Source organism: Hylobates moloch, unplaced genomic scaffold (genome assembly GCF_009828535.3).
Source record: "Hylobates moloch isolate HMO894 unplaced genomic scaffold, HMol_V3 SCAFFOLD_10, whole genome shotgun sequence".
Taxonomy (NCBI): domain Eukaryota; kingdom Metazoa; phylum Chordata; class Mammalia; order Primates; family Hylobatidae; genus Hylobates; species Hylobates moloch.
In genome coordinates, this window is record NW_026652285.1 from 157155 (window position 1) to 169545 (window position 12391).

Genomic DNA, 12391 nt, shown 5'->3' on the forward strand with positions numbered 1-12391 from the left:
TATATAAAAGGTATGGAGGGGGATTGGAGGGGACTGAGTTAGTCCCTGCCCTTGGGGACCTCTCAGATTAGCAGGGAAGACAGATTCTTCATAATTAAATATAACCCAAGGCACACTGTAACAAGGTGTAAAGCTCTGTAAAGTATTTTGCCCAGAGATGAAGGTGGCGGGACGGTATGTGTGGATGAGTGGAAGGGAAGAGGGCAGACAAAGAAGGGGCGGAAAGAACTTGCCCAGTGGAGGGGTAGAAGTCGCTGGTCTGACTGCCTGGGAAAGCGGAACCTTCCCCACTCCCACCCCTATCCCATGCCCAGCCAGATCTTGGTTCTGATCGCCTATAGCCAAGGAGACTTCCCTTCTAGGGACCTCCTGGCTGCCCAGAGAGATAGGAGGTGGCTTGCCGCTTCTGCGCTCTTACCGGCTCCCACCCACACCTGCCGCTGGGCAGCCGAGGAAGGAAACACCTTCTCTTGAGAACAAGGGCCAGAAAAGGGGTCACCAGGGTGAAACTGGACAGACCTGTGGGTAAAGGCAGGGAAGAGAAGGGCCAGGGAAAGATCTGCCCGGGAGAATTCCTTCTGAGCCCCAACAAGGGGTGCTGAGTTAGCGTCTGGGACTGTGTTAAGGAAGACGGGGCAACAGCGGGATTGAGAGATGGAGGGATCCCCGCATCCGAGGGGATACCGGGGGAAGGAGAGCTGAGGCACGCCGGAGAAGGAGAGCACTGACAAGCCCATTTTACAGATCAGGAATGTAGAGTTGCAGCCTTAGGAGGACGAGGACACTCACGTGGGGCTCCGCCGGGGGCTTCAGCTGTCCTTCCCCCCACCCTGACCAGGCTGAAGCAGAGGGAATTCACACATGTTGGGTGCCCACGAAGTGCGCCAGGCAATACGCTTTGCATACCTTTTCCATTCAATCCTCAGAGAACCCTGGGAGGAAGATTCTTCTGTGATTGTCTCTATTTTACGGACGTGAAAGTAGAGGCCCATAGAGGTGCCGAAGTGATGTGGCCACAGAGCCTAAGAGGGCAGCAGTTTAAGAGGACACAGGAGGCCCCCGCTGGACGATGCTGCGGCCCCCGGCCCTGCCTCGCGGGTACCCACCCGCGGAGCACACCCCGCGTGGTGCCTGCCAGTGGTGTCTGGAACCTGATGGGGAAGAGGTCAGCGTCCGGATTGAGCACAGAAGCCCTTCCCATTTTACAGATGAGGAAAGTGACCTCCGGAGAGGAACGTGACCTTCTCAAAGATTCCTTTTTTACTAGGAAGGATTGTTAAATCCCTCCCCCTACGTCCCCTACTCCATGACTCATCGGCCCCACGGAGTTGTTCGCGGGTGGGAGCGCCTGTGCATCCCAGTTCCCCTCGGAAACACTCCAGTCCGGGACTGTCGGCCTCGGGATTAGAGAGACCTCCCCCTGGCACGGCCCCAACCCCTGCCCCAAAGTCCCTCCCAGGGAGGCGCTGTCGCAACCTGCGGGGCGGGGGCGGGGAGACCGGACCCAGAGGCACCGGGGTAGGGCTCGCGGGGCGGGTCCGGGCGGAGCGCGGGGTGCGGAGGGCGGAGGCGGCTCCGGCTCCCGCTCCGCCCGCCGCTGGGTCCGACCGCGCTCGCCTTCTTCGCCGCCGCGCCTCGGCCCCATGGACGCCCTGTGCGGTTCCGGGGAGCTCGGCTCCAAGTTCTGGGTAAGGCGCGGGGCTCCGGGGTCACTGCGCGGGGGCCGGGGTCGGCCGGCTTCGCCCGGTCCCCGCCGCCTGCCTTCCCGCAGGGCCGGCAGGTATCCCGGGACGGAGCCCCTGAGACGGCCCGGGCGCCCGGGAGGGGGCGATGGGCTCGGGAGGGAGGTTGGCGGCGCCGCCAGGAGCCGGGTCCCACGCGGTGTCCGGGACCCGCCCCGCTCTGCCCTTCCCGGCTGCAGCACTGAGGAGCCCGGGAAAGGGAGGCGCAGTGCGCGGCTGGGTGAGTCGGCTCCATCCCAGCACCTCTGTCGGGTGCGGAAGGAGCGTTTCGCGATCAGCCGCGGGTTCGTGGTGGAGGGTCTTCCCTCGGCATCTGCCCCAGATTAGGACTCGGTTGCCCACCTGGGCATGGATTGCCCCCAGGACATCCAGAGCACCTGCTCAACCAGGTGTTTTGGGAGGCCGGCTGTGCGGTGTCCCACCCTTCTTAGGAAGGTTTCCTGCCACCTTCTTTTCTCTAGGTAAGACTGAGGTCTGAGAGCAGGCCATCCCCACCACTCCGGACTCAGAAGGGAGAAGCAGACCCCAGTCTGGAGACAGGTGCAGGGTGTCGGGATTCCTGTAGTCCAACTCCTTTCTCATAGACAGAGAAAGGGAGGCCCAGAGAGAGGAAGAGACTTGCCCAAAGTTACCCAGTTCAATGAAGGCAGAGCTGGGATAGAAAAACAGGCTACAGGCCAGGTGCAGTGGTTCACGCCTGTAATCCCACCCTTTGGGAGGCAGAGGTGGGAGGATCACTTCAGCCCAGGAATTTGAGATTACTGTGAGCTATGATCACACCACTGCACTGTGGCCTGGGCGAAAGAGTGAGACCCTGTCTCTAAACAAATAAATAAATAAGAAAAGAAAATCAGGCCTTTTGTGACTCTCACTCCAAATCCCTTTCTAAGGCAGGCTGCTCTTCAGCCTGCTGACCCCAGCCTCCAGCACAGTTCACGTGAGCTAAGTGCATACAGCCTAGGAGCTTTCTTACCAACTTGCAAAACCTACTTGCCTCTATGAGGCAAGTGATCATGTGGTCTCCGTTTTACAGAGGGAGCTCAGATTAAAGGGGCTTCTCTGTGGTCATTCAAGGGGTGTCCAGGGCCTGTGAATCCCAATCTCTAAGTCTTTTTCCTATTTTGCGTATTTGTACATATATGCCCTGTGTGTGTGTACGCACGCACGCAGGCACATGGGGTGTTACCCAAGAGTTCGTGCTGTGCACATGTGTGCACAGGTGTATAAGTCTGGAGCTATGCTCTCGGGCTGTGTTTAGGATGGGCTGAAGGCATTATATGGATTTTTTGAAACTTGGGGCAATGGAGGTAAAAAAAAAAAAAAAAAACTGTAAAAAGGAATATTTGGGATTCTCTCTTTTTCTGTGGGTGACCCAAAGGTTAATCCAAGATGGTGCAACTTCTCTGCCACTGCCCTTCTTTCCCAGTCCCACAGAAACTTCATGTATTATTCAGCATGGACAGGCCCATTGCCACCAGGGTCCAGAGGTTGTGCCTTTGCCTCATGAGCACACTTCCTTTCACTGCCTGTGGGGCCAGGCTGGTATGACCATGGCAGGTTTGTGGTGCCTGGGATGCCAAGCAGAAAATCCAGAGGGTAGTTGTGCCCAAGCTTCAGGCACAAGGGCTCATTGTTCCTGGGTAGCCTCCTGAACCCTGAGAGCTTAGGACTCTACAGAGACAGGTCTCCTGGACCCCAGAGTTGGGAAATTCAGGACTCCCTTTTTGTCCCATGTTCAGACATCCTCCGGCTCTACCTTAACATGGGATTGTGGAATCCAAGAAAGTGGGAGCTTGGGAGTTTGAAGCAGCAAGTCCAACCCCTCAGTGTAGAGCTGGGGAAACTGAGGCCAAGGGAGTGAAGTCACAGGACAATCAAAGACAGAGTGCTGGGCTGGGAAACAGGACCCTGGGGCTGTGGTTACAGCCTTGCCATTGCCTGGCTGTGAGCCTTTGAGCCCCTGGGCCCTCTGGCCCCCGCACTTCTCCTTGATGCTTGTGAGCTATATGCACCTCCTCTGAGGATTCAGGCTCAGTGGGAGTCAGCTCATCTACATTATGAAGCCCTCGTGAGATCTCTGCTTGGATACCTTAAATGGCAAACTGACCACCCCCCTTCCCACTCCAATCTCTAAACATCTTTCACATTCTCTTCTGGCTCCTGAAACCTGTTCCAGGCCGCACCTAGTGTGGCTGGTGACTGGGAGAGGAGCGTGGAGAGAGAAAGGAGGCCCCCAGCTCATCCTCTGAGGGAATGACAGGGTTTGTACAGCTGAAAGGAGAGAGCGAGACTACACTGGAAGCTAGAGCCTCTGCCACAGCCTAGTTACAAAAAAGGCCTGGAGTTCTGGGCTGTTCATTTGTGATGTGCTGTGTTGCATCTCATTTGCATGGCGTATTATTCAGGCACAACTCCCCCTGAACCTTTACCTTAGGGGTCTGTGGGTGACCCGTTTTGTGGGAAGTGGTTCAGGGCAGCCCGGAAGTACCTGAACTAGGAGTGAAAATGCAAGGAGGGGGTGGGGTGTTCAGGCCCCTCTGGGCCGCTCATTTAATCTACCAAGATGCTCAGTAGCTCATCCTTATAGCTTCAGTTTCTCCACCAGTGGAATGGGAAATAACCCACCCCCTACTCACCTCACAAGATTTTTCTGATCAAATGAGATAGGGAATGTGGAATGATTTTAAGAACTAAGAAGCTTTCTATGGGTGGCAAGTTCTGACATTCCCCGGAAGAGGGAGGAGAAAGAAAAATGGGGTTAGAAGAAAATGTCAGACGTGGGAAGACCTGCAGGGAAAGAGCTGGCAGGGCTGTTGGACCCTTGGCTCCCATTTCAGCTGTTTGCTCGGGAGCTGGGGGCTGTTCCTGGCTCAGTCTGAGGGTAGGAGACTGGAGAGGACCATGCCCCTTGGGACATATGCACACACATCTGTGTACTCACACACCACCTGCCAGGTGAATGATTTGTATGAATCCCTCTCTCTCTCACCTATATCGACTTTGAAGCAGGTTACCAACTTCCCTGAATGTGCCTTGGGAGTTTTTGTGGAAATAAATTCCAAAAGAGTGAACCGTGTAATTAAACCACCTCACTACTCAGGAGGCCAGAGGTGCCTCAGAACAAGGGAGGAGGTGGGGTCCCTTTGCTCTGCTGTGCTGGCCTCTGCCTGCAGGATTCCTCTCTGTTGTGAACCACAGAGGTTGGGAGCACCTGGGTGGTGAAGGGAGTATGTGGAGGAAGGACCTGGAGCTATTTACCCCCCGCCAGGTAAACACCTGTTGGCAGAATTAGCCTTGCTCTGACAGCCCCGAAGCTTAGAAATCTGAAGATCCTGACCGTGAAAGCCATCCAAAGATGGCAAGGACTGCCTGAGAAGTAGTGAGCTCCCCGTCACTGGGGGTATGTAAGGACATGGTTAGTGACTGCTTGGCGGAGATGCTGAAGAGAGGATTCAAGCCAGGAAAGAAGGTGGGGTCCTGAGATTCTGTGACTGGGAAGAGGGAAATGCGGCCAGTGGGGATTCATTAGTTCCTCCTCTGAGATTTCTGGACTCCTCCTTCCCTAGCTCTCTCCCTGCTCTACATATGGAGTTTGCTTAGAAGCAGCTCTTGGTAGAGGCCTATGGGTCTCCCCTTGGTTAGGCCCACATGGGAAAGGTGACTTCATTGTTCCCTTAGCTGTTTACCCATCCTAGGGAGGAGCAGATCCCAGGTCCCTTGGAGGCTCAGCTCCCTGTGTCTCCTGCTCTGTTTTAGCTAGCTCCAATTCTGCTATTCACCAGCTGTGTGACTTTGGGCAAATGACTCACCTTCTCTGGGCTCCAGCAGGGCTGAGGTGGGCTCTGGGGCCTGCTTCAGGTCTGGAGTTGCCCGATTTTGGAAGGATGAGCCTTGGGCTTGGGGGCCAAGGCCATGCATGATTAGGGCCCTTCAAAGTTTAGAGCTGCTGGGTATCAGGGTCTCCTCTGCCTTCTTAGTAGGCAGCCCCAAAAATGTATGCGTAATGGGCAAGGCTCCTATGCCAATGTATTTTGACTGTCGAATGAAGACAGTGACCTGCACATTCATGGGGAAGCTGAGGGGGAGGTAGGCACTCCTCCGCTTAGCAGACACCATAGCTCACCCTCCCCTCAGGAACCCAGTCCTCCCTGCAAGGCCAGAGCTCCCGGGGCTCCTTTCCTCCATCTCAGCTGCTGCAAGCAAACCCAGTGCTGGGTGGCTTTGACCTCTGAGCTCTTGGCTTCTGGCTACGGCATTTCATTGCTTGTGGCCCCAGGCTAGCTTCTTCTCAATCCTGCTGTTACCCCACGTCACCTGGGCCTGGGTCTCTGAGGGCCAGAGAGATATGAGGAAGGAAGTGAGTCAGGGAAGTGGCATTCAGGAGGGAGCTTTGCCAAGCCCGCCTGTAGCCCCCAGACAGGGAAATGGTCTTGAAACACTGGGCAGGCTTCCAGGGAGGAAGGTCTTGGCAGGGACGACCAGCTGAGCCACCCCGGAGGTAGGGCCAGAGCACCAGGACTGTGTTCGGTCCTCCCCACTGGGGCAGGATTCCTGGGGAGTTGGGGGTGAAATGAGACCTGGTGTGCCATTGCTGGGGTGGCTGGGCCCCTCCCCTCCCCAATCTCAAGTTGTTTCTGTTTCTGGTACTGGGTGCAGTGGTTGGAGCTGGCAGGGGGCAGGATGGGAGAGTGAATGAGAGCTTAAGTCTAGGCTTGGATTTCTCCTTTTTTTTTTTTTTTTTTTTTTTTTGAGACAGAGTCTCGCTCTGTCGCCCGGGCTGGAGTGCAGTGGCGCAATCTCGGCCCGGGTTCACGCCATTCTCCTGCCTCAGCCTCCGAGTAGCTGGGACTACAGGCGCCCACCACCACGCCCGGCTAATTTTTTTTTTTTTTTTTTGAGACGGAGTCTTGCTGTGTCGCCCAGGCTGAAGTGCAGTAGCACAATCTCGACTCACTGCAACCTCCACCTCCCAGGTTCAAGCAATTCTCCTGCCTCAGCCTCCCAAGTAGCTGGGATTACAGGTGCACACCACCATGCCCAGCTAATGTTTGTGTTTTTAGTAAAGACAGCGTTTCACCATGATGGCCAGGCTGGTCTCGAATTCCTAACCTCAAGTCATCCGCCCACCTCAGCCTCCTAAAGTGCTGGGATTACAGGCGTGAGCCACCACGTTCAGCCAGATTTCTCCTAACTGGATATTCAGGTTTCTACTGAGGGGCTCCCAGAACCCCAACTAGGCCACTACCCAGGTGTTAGCCGCTCTGCCCCCTCAGCTCTGTGAGAAGAATCGCAAAAAGCAGGTGATATGAGAATGGGCTGCATGGCTGAAAGGTGATCTGGGTGCAAATGCTCTATCCCCAGGGTGGGACGTCATGCGGGAGTCCTGCCAGGTGTACAGGAAACACTGTAACCCCGTGGGAAGGAGCTGGGCCCTGGAACAAGACTCCCTGGATCTAATCCCAGCATCAGCCCTGGGTGTCAGCTGTCATGAATGTGAAATGATCATCCTGGCCCACAGCAGGAGCTCAGTGAACCAAAGCCCCTTCCGGAAGCACATTGGCCAGTTGAGCCTGTGAGCCATCCCTGCAAGGGGCCAGCAGGCGCAGCACAACCAGTGTTTGTTTGTTTGTTTGTTTGTTTGTTGTGTTGTGTTTTTGAGAAGGAGTCTCACTCTGTCACCCTGGCTGGAGTGCAGTGGCACGATCTCAGCTCACTGCAACCTCCGCCTCCCAGGTTCAAGCAATTCTCCTGCCTCAGCCTCCTGAGTAGCTGGGATTACAGGCATGTGCCACCACGCCCAGATAATTTTTTATATATATTTTTAGTAGAGACAGCGTTTCGCCATGTCGGCCCGACTGGTCTCAAACTCCTGACCTCAGGGGACCCACCCTCCTCAGCCTCCCAAAGTGCTGGGATTACAGCACAGCCAGTTTTTGACCCCTGCCCCCAGGCCTTCCAAAGGCTGAGGGAGGGTGAGTGGGAATCAGCACGTGTCCTTGCTCTCTCCACGCCTCCATTGCTGCTGAGTCAGTGGTCTTGTCTGTCCATCCCTTCCCTATCTGGGACTTCAGGAGCTGCCCTGCAGTGGTGGCTTCCTTCTCCACTACCACACAGGAATAAGGAAGTAATGACTCTTCTCATGACAGAGCCTGTCAACAGGCCTGGGGCCCCCAGGGCTTGGGAAGTCCCTGGCAAAGCTGGGGCAGAGGGCTCCGGGGTCCTCACCCCCACCTACCGCCTGTATGAGTCTGCAGTGATTCCAGCTTCAGTGACCATGAAGTCTGCCATGAGGGGGCCTCTGCCACGTGGTCCATTCTGGATGCGGGACCTTTCCCCTTATCAGCCCCATCCAGCTGTTTAATCGCATTATTAAGGAAGCTGTTGTTGCTGTGGAAACTGTGTGGGTGATGGAGGGGGAGGGGGCTGTGGGCTCAGCTCTCACCTCCCAGCAGTGCTCTTCAGAGTGGGAATGAGAGGAGAGCCTTGAGTAGGGATCGTCCATCCTGCCCTGCAGGGATTCAGGGAGTGTTACAGGGTCCAGGGAATAACCTTCACTGGCCCTGTCCTCACCTTCATTTTACACATAACTTTGAGTTGGAGACCCATCTGGGTGCCAAGAACTGTGGCCTTGGTACCAGGGAGAGAACACTGTGTTCCTGGGCATGAAGCTGCAGAGGCTGGGGCTGGAGTTGGCACCCTCCATTTATCTATTTATTCGTTTGTCCAATAGATGGTTATTGAGTACCTTCTCTGTGCCAGGCCCTGCTCTAAGCAACAGGAAATACCATCAACTGCAGAATACAGAGCTAAAGAATCTTCGTGGAGCATATACTCTAGTGGGAAGAGGCAGTAAAACAAGAATCATAAAGGCCAGGTGCGGTGGCTCACGCCTGTAATCCCAGCACTTTGGGAGGCCAAGGCAGGAGGATCACTTAACCCCAGGAGTTCCAGACCAGCCCGGGCAACAAAGTGAGACCCCATCTCTACAAAACAATTTTAAAAATTATAAAATAAATGACTCACATATATAGTATCGTAGAAGGTATTAAGGGCTATGGGGAAAATAGAACAGGCTAAAAGGAATGGGGAGCAGGGACAGGTCGGGGGTTGGGTAGTGAGTTACAGTTTTAATTAGTAAGATCAAGGTGGACCTCCAGGAGAAGGTGAGATCTGTGCAAAAACTCACAGGTGATGAGGGCATGAGGCATGTGGATATCCAGGGATAGAGCTGCTGCCCCAGGCAGGAGTAGGCCTGGAGGGTTTGAGAACCTGCCTGGCAGCCAGTGGGGCTGGGGCTGCCAGAGAGGAGAGGTGGGGAGATGTGGTCGATTCTGGATCTATCAGGGTGCACCAGGTGAAGTTGCCTTTTTATGGATAATAACAGTTGAAGGTCAAGTGCGGTGGCTCATGCCTGTAATCCCAGCACTTTGGGAGGCCGAAGCAGGAGGATCACTTGAGCCCAGAAGTTCGAGACCAGCCTGGGCAACATAGTGGGACCCCATCTCTACAAAAAAACTAAAAAATTAGCTGGACGTGGTGGCACATGCCTGTAGTCCCAGCTACTCAGGAGGCTGAGGCAGGAGGATCACTTGAGCCCAAGAGGTCAAGGTTACAGTGGGGAAAAAAAAAAAAAAAACAGTTGAATGTGGCACTGTCATGCCATTCAACCTGTAATTTGAAGGTAGAGTGGACAGGGTTTGCTGAGAGACCGGATGTGGGATGTGAGAGAAAGAGAAGAATCAGGGGCAACTCCAAGGACTCTGGCCTGGGAAGAGACAGGAGGAAGGAACTGCCATCCCGGGCCAGGCAGGCTAGAGGGGCAGGGACGGCCAAGAGCTCAGTTCTGGACGTGTTTTGTATGACATGTCCCATAGATGATGTCCTGGATCAGGGTCTGGAGTGAGCCAAATAGGGAGTTAGGGGTGAGAGCCTGTGTGGGCGGGTGACCCCTGCCTCCTAGGGAGGGCTCTGCCCAGCTGGGACATGCTTATCTCAAGGAAAGGAGCCCAGGCTGAATGCTCTTGAGGGTCAAAGCAGCCACCCAGTTCTCACAGCCCCAAGGTCCCCTGGTTGTTGCCACAGAGCAGGTGTCTGCAAAACCGAAACACGGGCCTGACAGCTGGAGGCTCCATCACCCGCTTCCCTGAGTGTTGTCCCGTTGCCATCGAGGTGCTTTGCTGCTCATTCTCTCCCACCTTCTCCCCGCTGTGGGGATGCTGTCATTACTCCCATTACTGACAGGTGGAGACTGAGGTTCAAGGGCACGAAGGGGCTCACCAACAGTTGCATGGCTCAAAAGTGGCAGAAGCCATCCTGGATTCTCCGCATCGGGGTTGGGTTCTTCCTGTGGCCACTCCCCACCCGCCTTACAGAGCCATGCCACCGGCCTGCAAGCGCACAAAGCGATTCCCACCACGTCCCCACGCCTGGGCGTCTGTCCTCAACATGCACACTCCCTTGTGAGTCCATGGCCCCGTGTGGCATCACAAAGTCTGGGTGCCTGCCCTGGCCACACGCTGCTGGGTGTCCTTGAACCTGTTGACAAAGCGGGTGTAGTTTCTCTTTTGTACACTGGGCCTGACTGTGCCCCTCCTATACACCTCTGGAAGTTGTCCTGGGACAACATCCAGATAACAACTAGGTAAGTGCAGTAATAAAATGCCGGAGAAACGTTAGGGACCTTTATTTTCCTCACTTAACTGGCTGCCAGGGAAAAGCAAGGAAAGGTCAGAGGCTGGGGTGCCCCAGAGAGGCCCCATGTAGGTGAGGCTCCAGCTGGGCCCAGAGAAATGGGATGTACACTCCAGGTCCAGAGACCTGAAGATCTGGGTTCAGGGCAGCTTTGGGACAGGCTATCTGGATGGCAACTAACTGGGGTACCTGACCAGGCCTAGAGGTGTGTCCTGTGACCCAGTGTCCAGCCCTGGGCCAGCATGTCAGAGACTCAGCAGGAGTATGTGGGTCCTTGGCTCACACTGTTTGAGCAATTACTGAATACTGAATAGGACTCTATAATACAAGGTGTACATGGTACAACTTCTGCCCACCTGGGCCTTCAATGAAATGCCCCCAAGCAGCATATCCCTGACTGCCTGCTCCACAGAGCAGGGATAGGCCTGCCCAACGTGCCACTGTATCTGCAGAACCCAGCCCACTGCCTGACTCACCAAGGCCCTCACCAAACATTGTTGAGGGCAAGAGTGACGCTCCAGGGAAGGGGATCTCTCTAGGAGGAAGGGTGCTCAAGATGAAGAAGGTGGGTTTTCAGCCAGGCCTGCCACCGCTCCCTGAAGTGATTAGGATTTTGACAAGTGGTAAAAAGAGGGACTAGGCTGAGCAAAGGGGCAGGAGCAAGAATCTCAGAGCAGATTTAAGATGAAGCGAGTTGGCTGTGGGGGACGGGAGCAATGGGAAAGGAGGTGGGAGGAGATGCCATGGGGAGGTCTTGAGGACCAGGTTGGGTGCTAGGATGTGGCTTCATGAGCAGCAGGAGTCACTGCAGGTTTGTGGGCATGAGGCGAGAGGCACAAAGCTGTATTTTGGGAAGAGCCATCTTGCAGGTGGGCAGGCGCACTGGAGGGCAGAGGGCTGCCCCAGATGGGATTAAGAAGGGAAGGCAGGCCGGGTGCAGTGGCTCACGCCTGTAATCCCAGCACTTTGGGAGGCTGAGGCGGGCGGACCACAAGGTCAGGAGTTCGAGACCAGCCTGACCAACACGGTGAAACCCCGTCTCTACTAAAAATGCAAAAATTAGCTGGGCGTGGTGACACGCGCCTGTAATCCCAGCTACTCAGGAGGCTGAGGCAGGAGAATCACTTGAACCCGGGAGGTGGAGGTTGCAGTGAGCCAAGATCGCACCACTGCACTTCAGCCTGGGTGACAGACCGAGACTCCATCTCAAAAAAAAAAGAAGAAGAAGAAGGGAAGGCAGGTTGGGGAGGTTGGGGAAAGGAAGCAGGGAGTGCAGATCACTGCCCTTCCATGAGTTGTTTTCTTAAGATGCTAGAACTTGGCCAGGCATGGTGGCTCACCCCTGTAATCCCAGCACTTTGGGAGGCTGAGGCTGGCGGATCACTTGAGGTCAGGTGTTCCAGACCAGCCTGGCCAACATGGTGAAACCCTGTCTCTACTAATAATACAAAATTTAGCTGGGTGTGGTGGCATGCACCTGTGGTCCTAGCTACTTGGGAGGCTGAGACAGGAGAATCACTTGAACCCTGGAGGCAGAGGTTGCAGAGAGCTGAGATCGTGCCACTGCACTCCAGCTGAGGTGACAGAGTGAGACGCCATCTCAAAACAAAAACAAAACAAAAACCAAAGCCGGGTGCAGTGGCTCATGCCTGTAATCCCAGCACTTGGAGGCCGAGGCGGGCAGATCACAAGGTCAGGAGATCGAGACCATCCTCGCTTACACGGTGAAACCCTGTCTCTACTAAAAATACAAAAAATTAGACGGGCGTGGTGGCAGGCGCCTGTAGTCCCGGCCAATCAGGAGGCTGAGGCACGAGAATGGCGTGAACCCGGGAGGCAGAGCTTGCGGTGAGCTGAGATCACACCACTGCACTCCAGCCTGGGTGACAGAGCGAGACTCTGTATCAAAAACAAACAAAAAACCAAAAACCAAAAATTAGCCTGGCGTAGTGGCATGT

The 12391-nt window shown here is 55.1% G+C and overlaps 1 protein-coding gene across 1 annotated transcript in view; it reads left to right on the forward strand.

The window, feature by feature from the left end:
• The first annotated feature begins 1538 nt into the window (after positions 1-1538).
• The window catches only part of ABCC3 (ATP binding cassette subfamily C member 3), a 57252-nt gene continuing 46399 nt past the window's right edge, over positions 1539-12391 (forward strand). Inside the window, exon 1 of the mRNA XM_032162784.2 lies at positions 1539-1688. Coding sequence (XP_032018675.1) covers positions 1644-1688 — 45 coding nt within the window. The 5' untranslated portion in view covers positions 1539-1643. The remainder of the gene's footprint in view (positions 1689-12391) is intronic.